Source organism: Anomaloglossus baeobatrachus, chromosome 3 (genome assembly GCF_048569485.1).
Source record: "Anomaloglossus baeobatrachus isolate aAnoBae1 chromosome 3, aAnoBae1.hap1, whole genome shotgun sequence".
In the NCBI taxonomy this organism is placed as follows: Eukaryota; Metazoa; Chordata; class Amphibia; order Anura; family Aromobatidae; genus Anomaloglossus; species Anomaloglossus baeobatrachus.
The window spans coordinates 430,179,079-430,204,022 of NC_134355.1; the positions used below are offsets into that span (position 1 = coordinate 430,179,079).

The 24,944-nt window shown below is 46.9% G+C and overlaps 1 protein-coding gene across 4 annotated transcripts in view; it reads left to right on the forward strand.

The window, feature by feature from the left end:
* Nucleotides 1-24,944, forward strand: part of ARMC9 (armadillo repeat containing 9) — a 294,215-nt gene that overhangs the window by 208,637 nt on the left and 60,634 nt on the right. For all 4 annotated transcript variants that reach the window (XM_075340394.1, XM_075340396.1, XM_075340397.1 and 1 more), the window contains 2 exons: nucleotides 391-481; nucleotides 1,651-1,774. In XM_075340394.1, coding sequence (XP_075196509.1) covers nucleotides 391-481; nucleotides 1,651-1,774 — 215 coding nt within the window. The remainder of the gene's footprint in view (nucleotides 1-390; nucleotides 482-1,650; nucleotides 1,775-24,944) is intronic.

Below are 24,944 nucleotides of genomic sequence, written 5' to 3' on the forward strand. Positions count from 1 at the left end.
AAGATGCAAGTTTTACTAAATCTTTCCCCACAATTATGTGATCGTCTCCTCCTGCTCTCTACCATCCTGCCTGCAGATCAGATACCATTTTCATCTTGACATCATGAGTTCACGTCTGTGCAGTGTTCAGTTTACCGTATATATTCAAGATAGACCAAGAAACATAGTGTCTGTTGTTACTGAACCCATTATTATATACATATGGAGACTTCAATGACGGAAGCCAGCTTGTATGACACTGCTGCCAGTAAGATAGAAACCACATCTGATTGAGAATCCTATACTTCTAGAAAGCTTGGATTTCTTCTCCAGAAAGTAAGGGATTATGCGCGGTTATATACCACATAGTTTTTAATAATTTACTTCTTTTCTTAATGTTTTTCCTTAAAGAGAAATGTTCTCCAGCTGCTTCACTCCAAGAATGAAGTAGTCCGACAGTACACTGCTCGCCTCATTAATGCTTTTGCATCATTAGCCGAGGGTAAGTTGGAAAGCAAAATATTAATCACTTACTTTGCCATTCTAGTCTATATATATATATATATATATATATATATATATATATATATATATATAGACACACCGTATTTTTCGGACTATAAGACGCACCGGACCATAAGACGCACCCTGGTTTTAGAGCAGGAAAATAAAATTTTAAGCAAAAAATGTGGTCATGACACATTGTTATGGGGCGAGGATCTGCTGCTGACACTGTTATGGGGGTAATGTCCCCAAATTCTGTACTAAGGTACCCCATCCTGGTAATGATCCTCCTGCCTTGTATATTTATATATGTCCCTCATCCTGGTATAGCCCCCATCCTGCTATATACTGCCATCCTGCTATATACCCCATCCTGGCATATGGCTGCATCATGCTATATACCCCCATCCTGCTGTATACCCCCATCCTGCTATATACCCCCATCCTGGTGTATACACCCCCATCCTGCTATATGGCCGCATCCTGTGGCACACAAAAAAATAAAATAAAAGTTCATACTCACCTTTCCTCGCTCCCTGCAGCATCGCTCCTCCTCCCGTCTCTGTCAGCAGCAGCGCCTGTGGAGTGTGGAGCCAGCCACAATCCCTGCAGCACCGCGATCTCCTCCTGTCTGTGCCGTCCGTGGCTGTGTGGACACATGCGCACAGCAATGACGTTATCGCTGTCAGCACCGCTAGTCTCCACACACAGCCGCCGTCGGCACAGATAGGAGGAGATTGTGGTGCTGCAGGGATCGTTGTCGGTGAGTGTACTGATTCACTGCTCCCCACGCTGATGATGATGCGCGGGGGGCAGTGAATACAGCCTGGCCTAGGATAGATAATATAATAGATGAACCTATTTTCACTTTTTCACTGTTATTAGCTTTTATGTCTTTATGTCTTGACCCCTTAAATTACTTTGCTTTGTCTTCCAAAAAATAATACTTTATGCATTTTTTCGACTGACAGAATATGGTTCACTGAAAGATTCTAGTCCATAAGATAACCTATAAAATAACATTGAACATGGTAAATTACAATGATGTCATGTTTCACAACTCATTTTGATACAACTGATCACATCTGAAATGTCACCCTCTCCCAACAACATTTAATATCATAAAATATCTGTTTATTCCATGTTTTAATCTCTTCTCTATCTCAGGCCGGGTTTATCTGAGTCAGAATCCACACTTGTTGCACTCATTAGAGGAAACGCTAAAAGTCGAGGATAAAGATTCTGTCACCAGGGAGAATGTATTGGGTTGTCTTCAAAAACTAAGTCTCAGGTAAGATATAGCCAAACATATGGTTTAACACTAGAACTACTGAAGTAGTCATTTTGACTACTTTGTACCATGTATTTCTATATAGGTGTCACGAATCCAGAAGTTCTAGTGTTAACCAGTTCTGGACCTCCCATAGATGTTATATGTTATGGTGGTTCACACTTTACTCTGCAGTGACATTTTAAAATGTCAGTGCAAATTAAGTAGGAGTGGTGAGCCACCTGTCAGACACAGACAACTCCCCACTGAAAAAGCAGAGACTTTCAGTTGCCTTTTCTGCTTTCCCAATCGCTGTATACACATCAGTTAATAAGCGCTTGTGTATATAGTATATAGGATTATGTAGGAAGCACTGACAGTGCATCCTCCTTTGGACCCAGTGATCAGGTGATCACTGAGTGTAAGTAGGGAGCAGGAGCTGCTAAGTCGTAGGAGACCTAGTTGGCTCTGCAACCAGCAGGCTGAATAACCCCTGTAACTGGGCTTAGATACCAGCCTCAGTAACAGAGTGAATCTGTAATAACCTGAATGTATTGCTAGGTTAAATTGTCCACAAAGGTGTCTTTCAAAACCTTATGAGGGGCACAGTGTGTAAAATACTTAAACATGAAAAAATCAATAAAAAAAAGGCAAGGAAAAAATACACCTTTACCCCAAATCACTGTTTCTAGCCCCACCCCTCTGAAAAAAATATATATGTTCAATATATAGAAATAAAATTCTGTGGAAATGGAACACCATTTTAAAATGTTTTCTATTTTTTTGCGGCCTTATAAATAAATAAATATATAAATAATTAATGGGAAAAATAGATATATCTATTTTTCTTTTCATTTGTCCCGAATATCAGCAAGTGAAAAGGCATATAACTATGACATAAAATTAAGTACCCCGTATCACAAAAAATAAATATTATTTGAATATCTGAAAAAGAAAAACATTATAGATGATAAAAGCATAATCTGAAAAGTTGCCTCGTCAGAAAAGGGGGAAAATGTCCCCGTTAAGTAGTATTCCAACTCATATGCCTTAATTGTCGGATAAATAGGGACTCAAGCCCATCTCAATAACAGGGCTCCATCTTGTACCACAGCCATCACAGAGGGGGTCAGGCATGTGTGGCTTTCTATATCTAGTTTTACTGTTTTTTTTGAGTTCTGAAAAAAGAAAATCTTGATCTTGAAATAGATGCAGGTCACACTGATGACAGTCTGTGGCTATATCATAAATGTTCAATGGAATTATTTTTAATATCGTGGAAATAAAATAAAAGGTAATATTTGATCCGTCCAGTACCAAGAATTCTGTCACACAATAAATAGTTGATAGGTGCAGATCAAAGAAAGGGTTAAACGCTGGGCTGCCGTTGCAGAAAATCCAAGACCAAATGGATAGGAATCGTGATCTTTATTTGTCTACCTGTTTCAGGGATTATTCTCGATCTTCAGGACCAAAAATCACATTCAGCAGGAGAATAATTTCTGAAACGCGTAGACGAATAAAGATCACAATTCCTATCCATTTGGCAGCGCAGTATTTAACCTTGCATTTGGATTGCATTTGGGTCTTGGATTTTCTTCAATGGCAGCGCAGTATTTAACCCTTTCTTTGATGTGCACCTATTCCTTTCCACCTTCTAGCTGCAGCAGCCCTTGATACACGTTTTAAGAGTGGTTGTGACTTTACAACTACTACAGGTGAGCCTTCCTGATCCCTTCATATCCACTACTCTACTCGGGTAAGACCCTATCTGCGCTTTTTGTCTCCCTTAATTTGTTTTTAGACAATAAATAGTAAAGGTTGCTTTACACGCTGCGACATCGCTAGCGATGTCGTGCGCTATAGCACCTGCCCCCGTCGTACGTGCGACATGTGGTGATCGCTGCCGTAGCGAACATTATCGCTACGGCAGCTTCACACACACATACCTGGTCAGCGACGTCGCTGTGACCGCCGAACAATCCCTCTTTCAAGGGGGAGGTGCGTTCGGCGTCACTAAGCGGCCGCCCAATAGCAGAGGAGGGGCGGAGATGAGCGGCCGGAACCTCCTTCCTTCCTCAATGCCGGTGGACTCAGGTAAGGAGATGGCTGTCGTTCCTGCGGTGTCAGACACAGCGATGTGTGGTGCCGCAGGAACAAGGAACAACCAGCGGCATGCAACAGCAACAACATTTGGAAAAGGAGCGACGTGGCAACGATCAACAATTTTTGCCGTTTTTCCGATCGCTGCTCCTAGCTGTCACACGCTGCGATGTCGCTAATGGCGCCGGATGTGCGTCACAACCACCGTGACCCCGACGATATATCGTTAGCAATGTTGCAGCGTCTAAATGGCCCTTTAGTGTGTTTTGTACGTGATGACCACAATTTCTAAAGATATTGGACTCTCTTCATTATCCTGGGTGTAAATTAAAGAGCTGCACATTCTACTCCAAACTGATCAGTTAAGTGTAAGCTCGGATGTTCTGGCAATGAAATTCCTAGAAGCAGTGGGATTTTTCCATAGCAATAAAAAGGCCATCAGTACGATTCAGGAGGAAAGGGTGCAGCATACTTCAAGCACTAAAGTTTACTATTAAGGTTTAATATCACTCATATACCATGGAGTAAAACACTGCATATCATTTAGATTCATATGGCGTTCTAAAGCTACTTTCACACTTGCGTTGAACGGTATCCGTTGCATTGCGTTGTGTGACGGATGCAACGGATGCTGCAAAACAACGGAATCCGTTTTGATTTTTTTTTTTTACAGTTTACCGGCGGCAGACTATTGTGAACGATCAGCTGATCGCTCCCAGTAGCCGGCTGCCGGGTGATCAGCTGATCGCTCCCAGTAGCCGGCCGCTGGGTGATCAGCTGATCGCTCGGCCACCGAGAATGTGTGCGGGGGCAGAGTGCGGGGTGGGTGGAGCCAAGCGGGGCCATGGCGCTGAGGACAGGTGAGTGTGTTTGTGTGTGTACATACATGCGGAGTGGAGTGCGGGAGGGGGCGCAGCCAAGCGGGGAAATGTCGGGCTCCCTGCACACGTACCCAGGTATATCGGGTATAACTATAAATATAAATATATATATATATATATTTATATTTAAATATATAAATATGTAAATATCGAGTATAACTAGGCAAAGCACTTTGCTTGGTTACCCGATATTTATTTTGGTTACGGGTGCAGGGAGCCAGAGAGAGCATGCGCAGTGAAATCCTGAGGATTCCGCTGCTCAAAAGAACGTTACATGCTGCGTTCCTCCCGCTGGGCGGAAGCAACGGAGCATCGCCCAGCGGAAGCAACGCAGGTCCTTTTGGCACAATCCGTCATCCATACAAGTCTATGGGAAACAGCGGAATCCGTTAACGGATTCCGCTGTTTTCCAAAAGGGCGGATTGTGACGGAAGGAAAAAAACGCAACTTGAAAGTACCCTTATTCATTCAAAACAGCTGCCTCAAGTTTTGATCAGTGATACCCCTGACATAGACTTAAGTGGGTGAAACTCAAGTTTAGACTGAATGAATAAGAATAAACATTATTAAACCTTAATTCTGCACTTTGTGATGTTTTTGGTATGCTGCACTTTGCTGCCCTGATGCTTATTGATAGCTTATTATTCAGGCGTATGATGGGAAAATCACACTTTAGACAAATGGCACTAAAGCGATTAAAGGAGAGGTTACAATTAGTACATCTGAGTACTGGTCACAGACACTTTCCATAGGGGTACTTTGCACGCTGTGACATCGCTACTGCGATATCGTCGGGGTCAAATCGAAAGTGACGCACATCCGGCGCCGGTAACGACGTCGCAACGTGTAAAGCCTAGATGCGCCGATAAACGATTGCAAAAGCGACGAAAATCGGTGATCTGTGTAGCGTCGGTCATTTTCATAATGTCGCACAAATAGGAGATACGATGTTGTTCCTCGTTCCTGCGACAGCACACATCGCTGTGTGTGAAGCCGCAGGAGCGAGTAACACCTCCGCACCTGCCTCCACCAGCTATGCGGAAGGAAGGAGGTGGGCGGGATGTTTACGTCCCACTCATCTCAGCCCCTCCACTTCTATTGGCTGCCTGCCGTGTGACGTCGCTGTGATGCCCCATGACCCGCCCCCTTAGGAAGGAGGCGGGTCGCCGGCAGAGAAGGTAAGTCCATGTGAAGCTGCCGTAGCGATAATGTTCGCTACGGCAGCTATCACAAGAGATCGCATTTGCGACGGGGGCGGGTACTATCGCGCTCGGCATCGCTAGCCGATGCTAGCGATGTCGCAACGTGCAAAATACCCCATAGAGCGTGTACTCGGCTGTGCACATGGCTTATTCAGCGGTTGGACCTTTTTGTAAGGTGTTTCAAGTGGTCAGTGGGGGTTCCAGGACTCGGACCCTCAATTATAAAAAAAACTACTGTGAATTTGAAATAAAATTACTGTCACTATGAAAAATTAACCTGTCAACTAAAAAAAACCCCCACTATTTACCTGCATGTGTATTCGAGTGGTAATTTTCAGCTAAATAGCACTTTATTCACTTTTTGCCTGGCTTAATGGATTGGTTATAAGGAGAAACTGAGGTTATATTCTCCCTGCAGCCACTTGCTTCCAGTAATCGGGGCGGTGCAGGGGGCTGTAATAGTTTCCACTCACTACACAGTTGCCACTTACCCTGCACTTTAACCTATAACCTGCTCTGGGGGCGTGATAATGTGGAGTAGACTTTTACAGCCCCCTGCACCGCCCCAATGAATGGTAGCAAGCAGCTGTAGAGAGGATATCATTTAGTTGCTGCTTAAGGGTACCTTCACACTTTAGCGATGCAGCAGCGATCCGACCAGCGATCTGACCTGGTCAGGATCGCTGCTGCATCGCTACATGGTCGCTGGTGAGCTGTCAAACAGGCAGATCTCACCAGCGACCAGTGAACAGCCCCCAGCCAGCAGCGACGTGCAAGCGACGCTGCGCTTGCACGGAGCCGGCGTCTGGAAGCTGCGGACACTGGTAACTAAGGTAAACATCGGGTATGGTTACCCGATGTTTACATTAGTTACCAGCGCACACCGCTTAGCTGTGTGTGCAGGGAGCAGGGAGCCGCGCACACTGAGCGCTGGCTCCTTGCTCTCCTAGCTACAGTACACATCGGGTTAATTAACCCGATGTGTAATGCAGCTACATGTGCAGAGAGCAGGGAGCCGCGCACACTGCTTAGCGCTGGCTCCTTGCTCTCCTAGCTGCTGTACACATCAGGTTAATTAACCCGATGTGTACAGCAGCTACATGTGCAGAGAGCCGGAGCCGGCAGCACAGGCAGCGTGAGAGCTGCGGAGGCTGGTAACTAAGGTAAATATCGGGTAACCACCTTGGTTACCCGATGTTTATCTTAGTTACCAGCCTCCGCAGCTGCCAGATGCCGGCTCCTGCTCCCTGCTCGCTTCATTTGTCGCTCTCTCGCTGTCACACACAGCGATCTGTGTGTCACAGCGGGAGAGCGCCTTTGAAGAAAACGAACCAGGGCTGTGTGTAACGAGCAGCGATTTCGCAGCAGGGGCCAGATCGCTGCTCATTGTCACACACAGCGAGATCGCTAATGAGGTCACTGCTGCGTCACAAAAAGCGTGACTCAGCAGCGATCTCGGCAGTGAGCTCGCTGTGTGTGAAGCACCCCTTAGTTTGCCCGCTGAATGTGTTTAAAGAGCTATTTATCTGCAGATTATATTTAGCCATTAGCTTTCCTTTAGGTTTGCTATGCTTTGTGTATTTATCTCTGGATGATACTTATGTGCTTGACTCATGTATGCTTAAGTTTGAGTAGCAATTGTTCATGGCGTTGCTTCTCCTTTTACTTCCATTCATTGCTTTCAACGACTTGTTCCACTGTTTGTTTTAATGCTGAAAGTGGAGTGAATGCTACTAGTGACATGATGTTTCTTATACTATACACTAATATCCTCTTTCACAAGAGCGGGTTTAGCCTGTTCCTTTTTGTAACCTCCCTATTGTTATCATTACATGCAATTTATGTAACAAATCTGTTAAGGGATACTGTGTATAATTAAAGGAAACTTTTCAGGTCAGATAATTCTATTAACCTGCTATTGGGGTTAATCGAGTTATGGAGGTGCCCAACTGTTGCAGCACCCGGGAGAAAATTAAGTTTATTTCTCTCAGGAGCTGCCGGCTTTCAGTCATGCAAGTGTGCCAATGCAGCTAAAGTCCTAAAATGAATGTATTCTGAGCTGCAGCTTTAAGCACGATCTGGCACTTTGACTGACAGTCAGTTCAGCATTATATCGGTACAGAGACGGATGTCAATCAAAGTGCCAGGCAGTGTTTACTATATCTGCTCACTGTGTATTGAGCCTGTGACTGTAGCTGCGCCTGCTTAACTGAATGCTCGTGTCTCCAGGGAGGAATAAAGTTATGCTTCTCCCAGGTGCTGCACCTTCATTACCCTATTAATCTGCAGATTAACCCCATATCTGCAGATTAATAGCATTATCTGACCTCACATTTTCCATTTAACGTTTTTGTATGTATGGAAAGGTATGTTAATATCTTGTTTTATCCTCTCATCAGTGGATCTTTCAAGGCTTAAGCTTGTGTCACACTAAGCGACAGCGACAACGACGTCGCTGTTACATCACCATTTTCGGTGACGTAACAGCGACCTTGTAAGTCGCTGTTATGATCGCTGCTTAGCTGTCAAACACAGCGACGCAGCAGCGATCATAACGTCGCTGTGCTACATGTTCAGAGAGCAGGGAGACGCGCTTAGCGCTGGCTCCTTGCTCTCCTAGGTACAGTACACATCGGGTTAATTAACCCGATGTGTGCTGCAGCTACATGTCACAGTGCAGAGAGCAGGGAGCCGCGCGCACTGCTTAGCGCTGGCTCCTTGCTCTCCTTGCTACAGTACACATCGGGTTAATTACCTGATGCGTACTGCAGCTACATGTCACAGTGCAGGAGCCGGCGCTGGCAGGAAGAGCGGAGGCTGGTAACAAAGGTAAATATCGGGTAACCAGGGAAAGGTCTTCCCTTGGTTACCCGATGTTTACGCTGGTTACAGCTTACCGCAGCTGCCTGACTCCAGCTCCTGCTCCCTGCTCGCTTCATTTCGTCGCTCTCTCGCTGTCACACACAGCGATCTGTGCGTCACAGCGGGAGAGCGACGACGAAAAAATGAAGCAGGACATTCAGCAACGACCGGCGACCTCACAGCAGGGGCCAGGTCGTTGCTGGATGTCACACACAGCGACAGCGACGGGACGTCGCTGCAACGTCACAGAAAATGGTGACGTAGCAGCGACGTCGTTGTCGTCGTCGTTATGTGTGACACCAGCTTTATTTCTGAAGCCCACCAAGGACAAGATCTGCAAAGAATTTTTATGTTCTTCCATGTTTGCACGGGTTTCCTCCAGGTTCTCCAGTTTCCTCCCACACTCCAAAGACATACTGATACGGAACGTAGATTGTGAGCCCCGATGGGGACAGTGATGATGATGTTTGTTCAGCTTTATAGAGTATGATGGTGCTATATAACACACATAATAAATAAATAAAACCCTGTAAAACAGGATTCGGATGTTTGTGCTAACAGAACCATTGACTTTAATGATGCAGACGGGGTCGCTTTGTGCTCTGTCGGGCATAATTTTCAGCAGTGTCCACCTATTTGAAGTGGACACCAAGATGTGCTCGACTGCGTTTTGGAGGCCACTTATAATAAAAGGATTCTGCTAAAAATGATGTCCAAGAGAGCACAAAGTGACGCCATCTGCATAATTATCGTCAAATTGGTGCAAACGTTTGAATCCCGTTTTTCACGACGGAGCCACTGACGAGTGGATATAATGTGATATGTACATAGCCTGATTATTTAGCTTACCAGGCTTTACTGAGTAGACGCAAATTCATTTGTTGCGGAATGATGGAGCGATAGCCCAAACAGCCAAATCTGGAGCGTTCCCATTTATGTAGTATAGTTGATATACTGCAGTTGTCAGTTGAAGAACATCATAATATACCCCAGTAGTTCGTCCTCTCTACCTAGATATTGTATCCTGACCTGGCTAAAAGAACATTTGCTTAGGACAGGGGGGCTTACAAAGTGCCATGTAAGCGCCCTCCAGCTATACTGTACTGTCATGGAAGAATCTGGTAGGAGAGAAGGGATAAAGCTGTCGGTAGCTCTGTGCACAACCCACAAGACGTCTGGGTACTGTATATAGGCTGCACACTTACAAAACCAGCACTGCAATATATACTGTAGTATAATGAAAAAAATTAACATGCAGGCATTTGGATTTTTACATATTAGATCAAACCGTGCACAGGGATAATTGTGATTAAGTGACGAAAAACGAGTATTCTATTAACATTTATCATGATGACAGTAATCATAGGTGTCTAACCTTCTTTTGTTCCAATACCTGTTATTGTCCATTGTGGCACAAACAGCCTTCAGTTGACATATCTTTTATAACTGATTTTTTACATTGAGTAGCAATTTGTTTTTCTATACGTTCTTCAGCTGTGCAATGGCCATAGGGGTTTCTTGCAAGAACAAATTAATTTTAAAGCACGACTCCAGCGCTGAACAAAATAAAACTCTGGAGTGGTGCTTTAAATGATCACTGCTGTTTCAACAAACTCTACATAGTCCTAGTGAATTTAAGAAACTTCGGCATATATTTTGGAAAATAAATATGCTTCTTTCTCCACTTATAAGCCACTTCTCTAGTTTATCTAATGAACCCATTCACTCTGATAAGCTGGTACTTTCTGTCTTGGTGAAAATAAGACAGGCTACTAGTTCACTGATGTGTCAAATGTTGAGTTATCTATTGAAGTCTATAGAGTGGGGGAAGCAGAGTGAATTAGGGAGGCAGAGTCACACAGACACCTGCTGCAGGCTACCAGTTGTTTTCTGTATACCAATCTCCATATTGTTACTGTATCATGTGCATGTGTCATGTGTGCTAGATAAGGCTACTTTCACACATCAGTTTTCTGCATTCAGGCACAATCCTTTTTTTTCCTGATCCAACGGATCCGGCAAAAAAATGTAAAAACCGTATCCACCGAATCAGTTTTTTTTTTTAACGGATCCGTTATGCCGGATGCGTAAAAACGGATTGTTTTGTCCGTTTTTTTAGCTGGATCCTTTTTTTCAAAACATTGGAGCATGCTCAGTTTACAAAAACGGATCCGGCAGCCGCACCCGTTTTTTGCCGCATTACGCCGGATCTGGCGTCCATAGGCTTCCATTGTAAAACACGCCGTATCGCGCCGGAGCCGTCGCAATGCGTTTTTTTTTTTGCCGGACAAAAAAACGTTACAAGATACGTTGCCTCCGGCCGCCGCTTTAGGCAAAGCTGGATGCAACACAAGGCCATCAGGCACAATCCGGCGCTAATACAAATCAATGGGGATAAAACGGGTCCGGCACTGGATCCGTTTTATCCGGTTTTTTCCGGATTGTGCCTGATGGAAAAAAACTGATGTGTGAAAGTAGCCTAAAGCAGGAGAGCAGGGATGCCTCATGTCTGTGTGAACATTGTATACCGGATGAAACTTTAGCAGCTGCTCTCCACTCACTGTCTCAGAGACAACTAAAAAATGCAGGATAAGTCAGAATGGCCAGAAATGGTGTTCTCCCTTGTGATATTCCTGCAATGACATATGCTTTATTATTGCTCATGTACTTCTGTCCTTTTGTCTCTCAAACAACTGTTGCCTTTGAAGTTGCTCTGTCCTTATGTGAGGGCTGTCCATACTCCGAGTAGAAAAACAGCACAAATGAACTTGTGCATTTGGTTATTAGGAGCTCTGAGAACACAACACATAGTTTGAGTCTGGGGAATTTGTTTGGCGAGTTCTCCCACCACCCGTGTCTGCAGTCGCTGACTGGCTAGTGTGTATATGTGAACACACAGGGAGTACGGTCTGTGAAGACAATGGACTAACTATCTGGCTGGTGTGTTTTCTGTGCTTTTAATCGTCTTACAACTAAATATTTATTGTGCCATTTTGGCTACTAGGAGTTCAATTGGGAAGTAGCTGACACATTGTATGTCACCCAGTCCACGGCCTAGGTGGTCCCAGCTTTTGATGATTATTTCATTATAGCACCATTGTGCTGTACCTGTGAAAAGGGGTTACATGCAAAATAGAAAATTACAATGAACAGTCTTAGACTCTGTACCTGCGGATTTTTCCGTGGAAAACCTGCGGATTTATCTGGATTTTCTAGATAAATTCACAGATTTTAGCAAGTACAGACGCTCCCAATGTTATCCTATGGGACATGGGGAGTGCAAAATCGCTCATCGGTGACATGGGGGTCCATTCTCTAATATCGTTGCTGCAGCAGTAACGAAGTTGTTCCTCGTTCCTGTGGCAGCACACATTGGTATGTGTGACACTGCAGGAACGAAGAACCTCTCCTTACCTGCCTCACGCCCGCAATGCGGAAGAAAGGAGGTGGGCGGGATGTTACGTCCCGCTCATCTCCGCCCCTCCTCTTTTATTGGGCGGCGGTTCAGGGACGCAGCTGTGACGTCGCAGTGATGCTGAACGAACCGCCCCCTTAGGAGGCAGTTCGCTGGTCACAGCGACGTCGCAGGGCAGGTAAGGCTGCTTTCACACCACATTTTTTTCACATGCGTCATGAAAGTTTTTTTAACGCAAAAACGGATCCAGTACAAATGCGTTTTCATTTCAATGCATTTGCAATGGACTCGCGTCAACCTGCGTTCACATGCGTTTGCGTGCGTTATAGTGAGGATCCAGCGACTTGCAGTTTTTTAACATTTTTCAAAAACGCTACTTGTAGCGTTTTTGAGCTGCGTCCAAATACTGCAAATTGCTGGATCCTGACTATACTGCATGCAAACGCATGTGAACGCTGGTATGCTGATATACAGGATCCTGCTGGCTCCACTGAGCATACCCAGAAAGCAGCCTCGCGTGATCAGTCTCTCTTTCCCCCTCCCTCTCTCCCCCTCCCTCTCTGTCTCTCTCCCCCTCCCTCTCTGTCTCTCTCCCCCTCCCTCTCTGTCTCTCTCCCCCTCCCTCTCTGTCTCTCTCCCCCTCCTTCTCCTCTCGCCTGAGAGCTGCGGACACTCGTAATCAACGTAAATATCGGGTAACCAAGCAAAGCGCTTCCCTTAGTTACCCGATGTTTACCTTGGTTACGAGCCTCCGCAGCGGTCAGATGCCGGCTCCCAGTCTCACGTTCAGTTCCACTGACTCCCGATCACATGACTCCAATGCCCGCCCCTAAACATCCAGTGACCGGATCCTGCAAAATAACACTTGCGTTTGCATGCGTTTTTTTGCTGTAAAAGCAGGATCGGCTTTTACAGCAAAAAAACGTTTATGACGCATGTTAAAAAACGTAGTGTGAAAGCAGCCTTAGTAGTGTGACGGGTCTGGTTGATGTTGTGCACCACGGGGTGCGATTTGCCCATGTCGCACAACCGATGGGGGCGGGTACCCACGCTAGCGATATCTGTCACGATATCGCAGCGTGTAAAGCGGCCTTTAGTCAGCCATGGCCTTATGATGCCACATGCAGAATGACTGCATTATTCTGCACTCCCAGCATTCCCACCACCCATATTTACCAGATAATCCCAACTGATGAAACAGAAGTGTCACCTCAGATGTAAGAAAACAAACATGTCTTGTACTATTATATGCTGATTACTGATGGAATTTTCCATTAGCCATCACCCCTGAATTCCAGCAGTGACTTATTCAGCTAGTGTTCCAGCATTATTAATATACACAGCTATTTCCTATTCAATATTCTAATGCTTGCTAACTTATTGTATATATTCTAGTCTCCTTTCCTTGCCATTCTCATCTTAAAATTGGTGTCAGGGGTTCTGAAAACATAACTGGGCAGCACGGTATCTCACTGGTTCGTACTGTTGATTTGCAGTGCTGGGGTAAAATCCCGCAAAGTACAACGTCTGCAAGAAGTTTGTATGTTCTCCCCATGTTTGCGTGGGTTTCCTCTGGGTTCTCCGGTTTCTTCTGACACCCCAAAGACACACTGAAAGGAACATACTGTAAGCGCCATATGTCTTGGCGTTTTCATAATGCTGCTGTATCCTTTTGTTTATGTTTTATACTGATAGGGAATGTAAATTGTGAGCCCCAATGGGGACAGGGATAATCACGTCTGTAAATCGCTGTTGAATTAATAGCGCTATATAAGTGTGCTAAATAAAAAAATAACATAACTTCCTTTTTCTTCCAGTATCAAGTTCACCTACACCTATTAATAGATTGTGTTTAGGAGTTCTCGCAAAAAAAATTAATACGTTTTTCAAAACTCAATAATGTACGGTATTTTGTAGAATAAAATAGATGCACGACTAATTCAGGAAAGAAGTGACCACTATGCAGCTGGTCTCTGACGAGTCCTCAGATCGGCATTTGCAATAGGAGGGGGTGCTCCAATCCACAGACCTATAAGTGCATCTCAGTAAATTAGAATATCATCAAAAAATGTAATTTATTTCAATAATTCAACACAAAAAGGAACCACATATTATATTGTCATTATAATGAGAGTGATCTATCTCAAGTGTTTATTTCTGTAAATGTTGATGATTATGGCTTAAGGGGGCTTTACACGCAGCGATATCGCTGGTGAAAGTACCCGCCCCTGTCGTTTATGCGTCACTGGCAAATCACTGTCCGTGGCGCACAAAATCGTTAGGAGCCGTCACACGGACTTACCTGTTTAGCGACGTCGCTGTTGCCGGCGAACTGCCTCCTTTCTAAGGGGGTGGTTTGTGTGGCGTCACTAAGCGGCTGCTCAATAGAAGCGGAGGGGCGGAGATGAGCGGCCGTAACATCCTGCCCACCTCCTTCCTTCCTCATTGCCGGCAGCCGCAGGTAAGCTGTAGTTCGTCGTTCCCGAGGTGTCACAGGTAGCGATGTGTGCTGCCTCGGGAACGACGAACAACCTCCGTCCTGCAACAATCAACGATTTTTTGAAAATGAACGACATAAGGTGAGTATTTTTGATCGTTAACGTCCGTTCGTTGGAGTCACACGCAACGATGTCGCTAACTATGCCGGAGGAGCATCACGGAATCCGTGACCCCGGTGATATATCGTTAGATACGTCGTTGCATGTAACAGGGCCTTTACAGCTAATAAAAACCCAAAAGTCATTATCTCAGATAATTAGAATAATTACCACAAAACACCTGCAAAGTCTTCCTAAGCATTTGAAATGGCCCCTTAGTCTGGTTCAGTAGTCTTCACAATCATGGGGAAGACTGCTGACTTGACAGATGTCCAGAGGGCAGTTATTGACGCACTCTACAAAGAGGGTAAGCCACAAAAGGTTAATTGCTAAAGAAGCTGGCTGTTCACAGAGTGCTGTATCCAAGCAAATTAATGGAAAGTTGAGAGTGGAAGGAAAAAGTGTGGTAGAAAAAGGTGCACAAACAACCGGGATAACCACAGCCTTGATAGGATTGTTAAGAAAAGGCTATTCAAAAATTCGAGGGAGATTCACAAGGAGTGGACTGCTGCTGGAGTCACCACATACATACATAGTGTCTCATTCCTTGTGTCAAGTCACTCATGACCAATAGACAACGCCTGAAGCGTCTTACCTGGGCCAAGGAGAAAAAGAACTGGACTGTTGCACAGTTGTCCAAGGTGTTGTTTTCAGATGAAAGTAAATTTTGCATTTCAGTTGTTAATGAACGTTCCAGAGTCTGGAGAAAGAGTAGAGAGGCCACAATCCTATCTGCTTGAGGTCTAGTGTGACGTTTACACAATCAGTGATGGTTTGAAGAGCCATGTCATCTGCTGGTGTAGGTCCACTGTTTTTTATCAAGACCAAAGTCAGTTCAGCAGTCTACCAGGAAATTTTAGAGCACTTCATGCTTCCCTCTGCTGACAAGCTTTTTGGAGATGAAAATTTCATTTTCCAGCAGAATTTAGCACCTGTCCACACTGCCAAAAGTACAAATATCTGGTTTAATAACCACAGTATCACTGTACTTGTTTGGCCAGCAATCTCGCCTGACCTAAACCACTTAGAGAATCTATGGGGTATTGTCAAGAGGAAGATGAGAGACCCCAGACCCAACAATGCAGACGAGCTGAAGGCTGCTATCAAAGCAACCTGGCTTCCATAACACATCAGCAGTGCCACACGCTGATCACCTCCATGCCAGGCTGCATTGATGCAAAAATAGCCCCGACCAAATATTGAGTGCATTTACTGTACATACTTTTCAGTAGGCCAACATTTCTGAGTTTAAAATCATTTTTTCAGTTGGTCATATATAATATTCTAATTTTCTGAGATAATGTCTTTTGGGTTTTCATTGGCTGTAAGCCATAATCATCAACATTAACAGAAATAAACACTTGAAATAGATCCCTCTGTGTGTAATGACTCTATAGAATATGAGTTTCACTTTTTGTATTGAATTACGGAAATAAATGAACTTTTTGATGATATTCTAATTTATTGAGATTCACTTGTAAATGATTCCGGCCACTCATAGTCCAGCAGGCAGCCTGATACATAATTACATTCGATTGATTTTCTGTGCCTTTAGTTAACCAACAAATCCATTTACAGCAGAATTATAGTTGGATAGCTTTATGACTGCAGTCTGTCCAGCTTGTGACTCGGGAACCTCTGCCCACATCATTAGTCAGGTCCAAGGTTTCTGGAGTCAGACTTTAGAACGTTTTCTGAGGACTTATAGCCAACTATTCAAAAAGGGATGGGCATTTAATGCACCTGTAAGGGCATGTGCACACATAGAGTATTTGGTGATTTTTTTACCTAAGTATTTATAAGCCAAAACCAGGAGTGGGACAATCAGAGGAAAAGTATAATAGAAACACGAGCACCACTTCTGGATTTATTACCCACTCCTGGTTTTGGCTTATAAATACTGAGGTAAATAAAACTCCCCAAACACTCAGTGTGTGCACGTGGCCTAAACAGTCAAAAGAGATGGACTATGGAATGGTCTAAGGGCGGCGTCACATGCTACGATATATCGGGCGATATATTGTCGGGGTCACGGATTCCGTGACGCACATCCGGCATCGTTAGACATATCGTAGCGTGTGACAGCTACGAACAACTGTGAACGAGCAAAAATACTCACCTTATCGTTGCTCGTTGACACGTCGTTCATTTTCAAAATGTCGGTCCTCCTTCTGTGCTCCGGTTGTTCATCGTTCCCGAGGCAGCACACGTCGCTCCGTGTGACACCCCGGGAACGACGAACACAGCATACCTGCGTCCCGCCGGCAATGCGGAGGAAAGGAGGTGGGAGGGATGTTACGTCCCGCTCATCTCCGCCCCTCCGCTTCTATTGGCTGGCTGCTGTGTGACGTCGCTGTGACGCCGAACGTCCCTCCTCCTTCAGGAAGAGGATGTTCGCCGCCCACAGCGCAGTCGTTCCGGGAGGTAAGTGCGTGTGACAAGGGGGTTAACGACTTTGTGCGCCACGGGCAACTAATTGCCCGTGACGCACAAACGACGGGGGCGGGTACGATCGGTCATGCGATCGCACGATAGATCGTCCCGTGTGACGCCGGCCTTAAGTTTTTCTCTCCATTGACAAAACACAAGCTACATACATTGCACTTGTGTTACTACACTGGGGAGCAAAGTCTTCGGGAATTTTATTTTAGCTCACCTGCTCCCCCACTTTTAAAGGAGGTGATTTTTCTAACAGAAAATTGTTATTTAATATTTAATACAAATGAGTAATATACCCCAATGAGCCATTACTATGCATAGGGAGAGAGATGTCAGTCGTCTGGGGAGGGTGCTGCTCATCAATGTATAGAACGTCACTGAAAACTGACCTAAATAGTTCCCTAAAGGATAAATAAACTTCATTCTCTGTCAAAACCTGCTAGAGCATATTAGTATTACAATATAACCTTTATTTCTAATAAATATAAAATAAGCCAGCTTTAAATATATTCTTATTCATAAATCAAAACTGACGAGATCCATTATTGTTCGTTATGTAATTGACTCTCTTATGAAAGGGAAGCACAATCATTTATTCCTATGCATGTCTCCATCATTTTCCCTCAGTGCTATGTGCAATCAGTATTGTCCTATCTGGCACCAATCGGTACACTAAAACAATACTAAAAATATAGTATAGTATATACCAACTGGTAACTGATGCCACACTAATGTCTAATGTGTTGGATATAGCTGCATAATGTTGTTTCTGCTGTATTGATAATTGTATGGTGGTTATTACTGCTGATATTGCTTATTTGATTTACAAAATGATTATTACAGCTTTGCAAATTTAATGGCAGATTAATTAGGGTTCATCTCCATAATCCAACACATATTAGGATATACGATGTGTCATTTGTGACACCCTCTAATTATCAATTATGTTAAATCAACAGGTAATAGAAAAATAATTTATGTTAAGAGAGACAAAGTATAGAATGAGATCATATGGCCGTAGTAACCTTGGTAGTCATCATTTTATGACCTAATTAGTCATCATTCTGAACAGCTCTATGCGTGTCATCAACATAGCTGCTTTGTTTCATCAGACAGTAAAAAATGATAAGCCTCAGTTTTTCAGTCATTAGAGCGCTGCTACTGTTGTTCACTCTAGTGTGCGTATACTGACAAAGTTGCTTACCAACAGGTACATACCTTGGTTGCCAACCATCCCGAGTTCCAGGACATTCCATAAAAATAGGGCACTTTTTAGCCCTGTCTGTAAAAAAAAAAAAAAAATTGAAGGTGTCCTTGATTTTTTTTAAAGCTGTAAAAACTTAGAGATCATTTTGACTGTAATTTTCATCATTTTACAGTGACTGCAGCTGATGTCTTCATATCAGGATTATGGGCTGTAGACATGTGTCACTTATAATCGTAATGATTTATTATTGTTTTACAATGTATATGTAACGCTCACCGCTGGAGATGGTAAAGCGGCAAGCAGGTGTGGACCCACTGGACCACAAGAGGGCCCCAGGCTTTTCTTTAGTAGGAGGGGCTTGACTAAGCACCCACCGTGAGGCAGATATCACGTGCCACTCCCAGGTCAGGGGCGAGGACTGTGGCAGCTGACCACCAGGGCAAGGACAGACACATACCAACAGTCAGAGTCTCTAGTGTAGATAGGCACGATTGGGACGGCTGAGGCAGGTAGCACAGCACAGGTACCTTCACTAGTATAGACAGGAACCACTGAGGTGGCTGAAGCTGACAGTACGGCCAGGGTGGACAGGCACAGTCATTAGTATAGACAGGAACCACTGTGATGGCTGAGGCTGATAGCATGGGCAGGACAGACAGGTACAGGATACCGGCAGGGCAGAGGTACAGGAATGTACACTGACTAGGGAATGGACAGTGGATAAGGAAACCTGACAACTAGCTGGCTAGTGAACAAACCACTAACTAATAACGTTTCTCAGGCACCTTCCCTAGTGGGAGAGTGTCTTTAGTACCCAGTGCCTCTCAGCAATTGTCTGAGAGGTACTTCCATGAAATGCCGTGCTGGCCGTTAAAGAGAAAGGCAGCGGCGCGCGCTCATGCCCTAGGAGCACTTTTGAAGGACAGGCGCTGGGACAGGGAAACAGAAGACACCCATGTGGAGGACAACGGGGAAGCCAGGCAGCGTGGTGCGGGCTGGCCATGGCGGTGAGTGAGTCGGCATCCCTGCATATGGGAGAACGAGCAGTGCAGTGACGCTGGTGGTACAGTATCCATAAAAATTGTCTGTCAGTGATTTTTTGATAAGTTGTCCAGAAAAAATAAATATCAAGTTAGCAACCCTGATAGATACCAATAGTAGTATTTTCTTTATCGTTCCTTTGGGAGACCCAGACCTTGGGTGTTTAGCTTCTGCCTCCGGAGGACACACAAAGTACTACACCTAAAAGTGTAGCTCCTCCCTCTGAGCTTATACACCCCCTGGTGAGCCAGTCCCAGCCAGTTTATCGCTTTGTGTTCAGGAGGCATACATCCACACATGCATTCTCATATGATTTTTTTCCTTTTTGGAATGAGATTGAAGAAGTGCGGGTCCACGGCATGTCCCTTCTCACCCCACTGTGTCGGTGGTGTTGTAAGGTTGATTTCCAAGGCTGGAGCCTTACATGCCGTGCTCCTTCACCATCCCTCCTGGGCTCTGGCTTGAAGTGGGAGCCAGCGCGGTCTCCATGCCCGGCAGGAGACCGGTCTCCATCCGCAGCCCTTTAGGACCCTGCTGGACTGGAGCACTCATCCCCAGGGACCTGGCCCTGCGTCTCAGCAGCTAAGTACCTGAGACGTTTATATGTTAGGGGTCCCTGTGCTTTATTGTATGGGGAGAGTGTGCTTACTGTATTTATTTTGGCATTTCCGGCGGGTTCTCTAGCTTTCGCCCGAGAACCGTGCCGATGGTGCCTGCGCGTCGGCCTCGCCGCTCAAATTTAGGCCCCGGCTTTGCCGGAGGCCTAGTTTCTGTTCACTACCCTCGCATGTCACTCATGCAGAGGGACAGGCACGGCTCCTCCCGGCGGCCGTCCTGCACAGGGGAGGGACACTCCCCACTGCTGTGCGTGTCTTCTCCCCTGCAGGTCTGTATGGCCCTCCAGATCCCCTCTGCGCTGGCCTGCACTCTGCATCCCTGCTGAGGTGCTGTGCATTGGGGGTCCGGGCTTCGGGATCTGGAGGGCACACAACACCGCTTCCAGCCGTCTGGTAAGCCACAACCGGTCTCTGGTTGTGGACCTCTGTATATACTCCCTGGGGTTCATTCTCTTTGTAGAGTCCCCACTCCAGCAGCATGTCTCACGCGAGGAGCAAGGCTCCAAAGCTTTATACTGTATGCGCTGCATGTAAGCTCCTGCTGCCTGAACCGAGCACCTATCCACATTGTGATGTCTGCTCTAACTTGGCGGTGCCACAGCCTGGAGTCTCACCCCCAGTGGTCTCTCAGGCTGCTCCTGAACCTGTGGCTGAACTCCCGGCCTGGGTAGAATCCTTTTCTAGGTCTATCTCCCAGTCTTTTGCTGAGTCCATGGGACTTCTGTCCAGGACTTTGAATATGCATCAGCCCCCTTCACAGGGTGCCTCTACTGCTAAGGGTCCCTTAGGATCTCTATCATCTGACCTCCGTCCACCGGAGCGCACAGAGGATTCATCCTCAGGGCCCAGACCCCGTCCTCCTAAGAGGAGGCGCAGGGTTTCCTCTCCTTCCTCATCCCGCGGCTCTGATTCAAGAGCTGACTCGCAGGATGAGGAGGATGCCTTTACAGGGGGCTTGGAGGCTAACTCCATGTACCCCATTGATCTTTCCGAGGGTGACTCAGATCTTAGTGACTTGATTGCTTCCATTAATTCTGTACTGGATCTCAATCTGCCAGTATCAGAGGAGCAACCCTCTCGGGCAGAAAAGCACCAGTTTACCTTGCCTAAGAGAGTAAAGAGTGTGTTCTTTAACCACTCCAGTTTTCAGACCGCTGTGACCAAACCCGGGGCCTGTCCTGACAAACGCTTCCCAAAGCGTGGTTCTGATGACCGTTTTCCCTTTCCACCTGAGGTGGTCAAGGAGTGGGCTCATTCCCCAAAGGTAGACCCTCCGGTGTCTAGACTCTCAGCCCGGACCGTTGTGTCGGTGGCTGATGGCACCTCCCTTAAGGATTCCACTGACCGTCAGATTGACCTTCTGGCCAAATCCGTGTATGAAGCGCGGGGTCCGCGTTTTCCCCAACTTTTGCAGCAGTGTGGGCTCTCAAAGCCATCTCTGTTTCTCTAGAGGAGATGCATTCCCTCACCAGGGAATCTATGCCCGAGATGGTTGCCTTAACTTCTCAAGCTTCAGCTTTTTCATCTTATGCCATGTCTGCCATGCTAGAGGCTTCTCACCGCACTGCGGTGGCTTCGGCTAATTCCCTCGTTATCCGCAGGATCTTGTGGCTTCGAGAGTGGAAGGCAGATGCTTCTTCTAATAAGTACCTTGCTGGGCTCCCTTTTGCTGGGTCCCGGCTGTTCGGTGAACAGCTGGATGAAATTATTAAAGAAGCTACTGGCGGGAAGAGTACTTCCATGCCACAAACCAAAACCAGGAAACCTGCCCAGGGTAGGAATCAGTCGAAGTTTCGCTCCTTTCGTTCCTCCAACTGGTCGTCCTCTAAGCCCTCCGCCTCGTCCGCTAACTCAGCTAAGGACCAGAAATCCAACTGGCGCCCAAAAGCGCGTCCACAGAAGACCGCAGGAGGTGCTGCCACTAAGGCAGCCTCCTCGTGACTCTCTGCCCGCTCTGGCAACGTCCTTAGTCGGTGACAGGCTCTCCCACTTTGGCGACGCTTGGTTTCAACACGTCTCCGATCAGTGGGTGAGAGATATCATCTCCCACGGCTACAGGATAGAATTCTCTTCCAGCCCGCCAAACAGATTTTTTCTCTCAACTCCCCCCTGCTCCAAGGCCGCCGCCTTCTCACAGGCCGTGGCAGCCTTGCAGGCCAACGGAGTAATTGTACCAGTTCCCGCCCGGGAACGGTTCAGAGGTTTTTACTCAAACCTTTTCCTAGTTCCCAAAAAAGGACGGTACCTTCCGGCCCATCCTGGATCTCAAGCTTCTCAACAAGCATGTTCGGGTGCGGCACTTTCGCATGGAGTCTCTGCGATCAGTCATTGCCTCAATTACCCAAGGGGATTTCCTGGCGTCCATCGACATCAGAGATGCCTATCTACATGTGCCAATTGCAGTTTCACACCAGCGTTGGCTACGTTTTGCAATAGGAGAAGATCATTTCCAATTCGTGGCTCTCCCCTTCGGGTTAGCCACGGCCCCTCGGGTATTCACCAAGGTCATGGCAGCAGTGATTGCGGTTCTGCACCTGCAGGGGTTGGCAGTGCTCCCTTACCTGGACGACCTTCTAGTCAAGGCTCCATCCAGCGCAGACTGTCAGCGGAGTGTCTCGCTCACTCTCGCCACTCTAGCCCAATTCGGGTGGCTTGTCAATCTTCCCAAGACCACTCTGACTCCGACCCAGAGTCTCACGTACCTAGGGATGCAGTTCGAAACTTTGTCAGCACTCGTGAAGTTGCCCTTAAACAAACAGCTGTCACTCCAGCTGGCGGTGCGCTCTCTCCTGAGGCCCCGCCGTTATACTCTCAGGCGTCTGATGCAGGTGCTGGGTCAAATGGTGGTGTCCATGGAGGCTGTTCCCTTTGCCCAGTTCCATCTGCGCCCCCTGCAGCTGGACATTCTCCGCTGTTGGGACAAGCGGCCTTCCTCCTTACACAAGTTAGTGGCTCTGTCGCCACGGACCAGGAGCTCCCTTCAGTGGTGGCTTCGGCCCCTCTCCCTGTCCCAAGGGCGCTCCTTCCTGGCCCCGTCCTGGGTGATTCTCACCACGGATGCCAGTCTATCCGGCTGGGGAGCGGTATGTCTCTACCACAGAGCGCAGGGCACTTGGACTCCGTCCGAGTCAGCCCTTTCAATCAATGTGCTGGAAACCAGAGCCGTGCTTCTAGCTCTCCTAGCATTTCACCATCTGCTGGCGGGCAGGCACATTCGAGTCTAGTCAGACAACGCGACAGTGGTTGCCTACATCAATCATCAAGGCGGGACACGCAGCCGCCTGGCAATGATGGAGGTACAACGCATTCTTCAATGGGCGGAGGACTCCAGGTCCACCATATCCGCAGTCCACATCCCAGGCGTGGACAACTGGGAGGCAGATTATCTCAGCCGTCAAAGCGTGGACGGTGGCGAGTGGTCCCTGCACCCGGCAGTGTTTCAGTTGATCTGCCGCAAATGGGGCACTCCGGACGTGGACCTAATGGCATCCCATCACAACAACAAGGTTCCTGTTTACGTGGCTCGCTCCCACGATCCTCAGGCCTTCGCCGCAGACGCTCTGGTTCAGGACTGGTCCCAGTTTCGTCTGTCCTACGTGTTTCCCCCTCTAGCTCTTTTTCCCAGAGTCCTGCGCAAGATCAGAATGGAGGGCCGTCGAGTCATCCTCATTGCACCGGACTGGCCCAGGCGAGCTTGGTATCCGGACCTGCTCCAACTGTCCGTAGAGATGCCGTGGCATCTCCCGGATCGTCCAGACCTACTCTCGCAAGGTCCATTTTTCCGCCCGAATTCTGCGGCTCTCAAATTGACGGCGTGGCTCTTGAGTCCTGGATTTTGACGGCTTCTGGTATTCCTCCTGAAGTCATCTCCACTATGACTCGGGCCCGCAAGTCTTCCTCCGCTAAGATCTATCACAGGACTTGGAAAATTTTCCTGTCCTGGTGTCGCTCTAATGGCCATCCTCCTTGGCCATTCTCCTTGCCGACCCTTCTGTCCTTTCTACAGTCCGGTCTGCAGCTAGGACTGTCCCTCAACTCTCTCAAGGGACAAGTTTCAGCTCTGTCAGTTTTGTTCCAGCGGCGTCTCGCTCGGCTGTCTCAGGTCCGCACCTTCATGCAAGGCGCGTCTCACATCATTCCGCCTTACCGGCGGCCCTTGGATCCCTGGGACCTTAACTTGGTTCTCACGGTCTTGCAGAAGCCCCCCTTCGAGCCTCTTAGGGATGTTTCTTTGTATCGGCTTTCACAGAAAGTGTTTTTTCTGGTTGCCATAACTTCTCTCAGGAGAGTCTCTGATTTGGCTGCGCTCTCCTCGGAGTCACCTTTTTTAGTTTTTCATCAAGACAAGGTGGTTCTCCGTCCGTCTCCGGACTTTCTTTCTAAGGTGGTCTCTCCCTTCCACCTTAACCAGGACATTACCTTACCTTCCTTCTGTCCGGCCCCTGTTCATCGCTTTGAAAAAGCGCTGCATACTCTAGATCTGGTGCATGCTCTCCGGATCTATGTGTCTCGCAACGCTGCGCTTAGGCGGTGCACCTCTCTTTTTGTGCTAACCACAGGTCGGCGCAAAGGCCTCCCTGCTTCTAAGCCGACCTTAGCCCGTTGGATTAGGTCGACCATTTCGGACGCCTACCAGAGTACTCAGGTGCCTTTCCCGACGGGGATCAAAGCACACTCGACCAGAGCTGTCGGTGCCTCTTGGGCTTTTAGGCACCAGGCTACGGCTCAACAAGTCTGTCAGGCTGCCACTTGGACTAGCCTGCATACCTTCTCGAAGCACTACCAAGTGCATGCTCTTGCTTCGGCAGATGCGAGCTTGGGCAGACT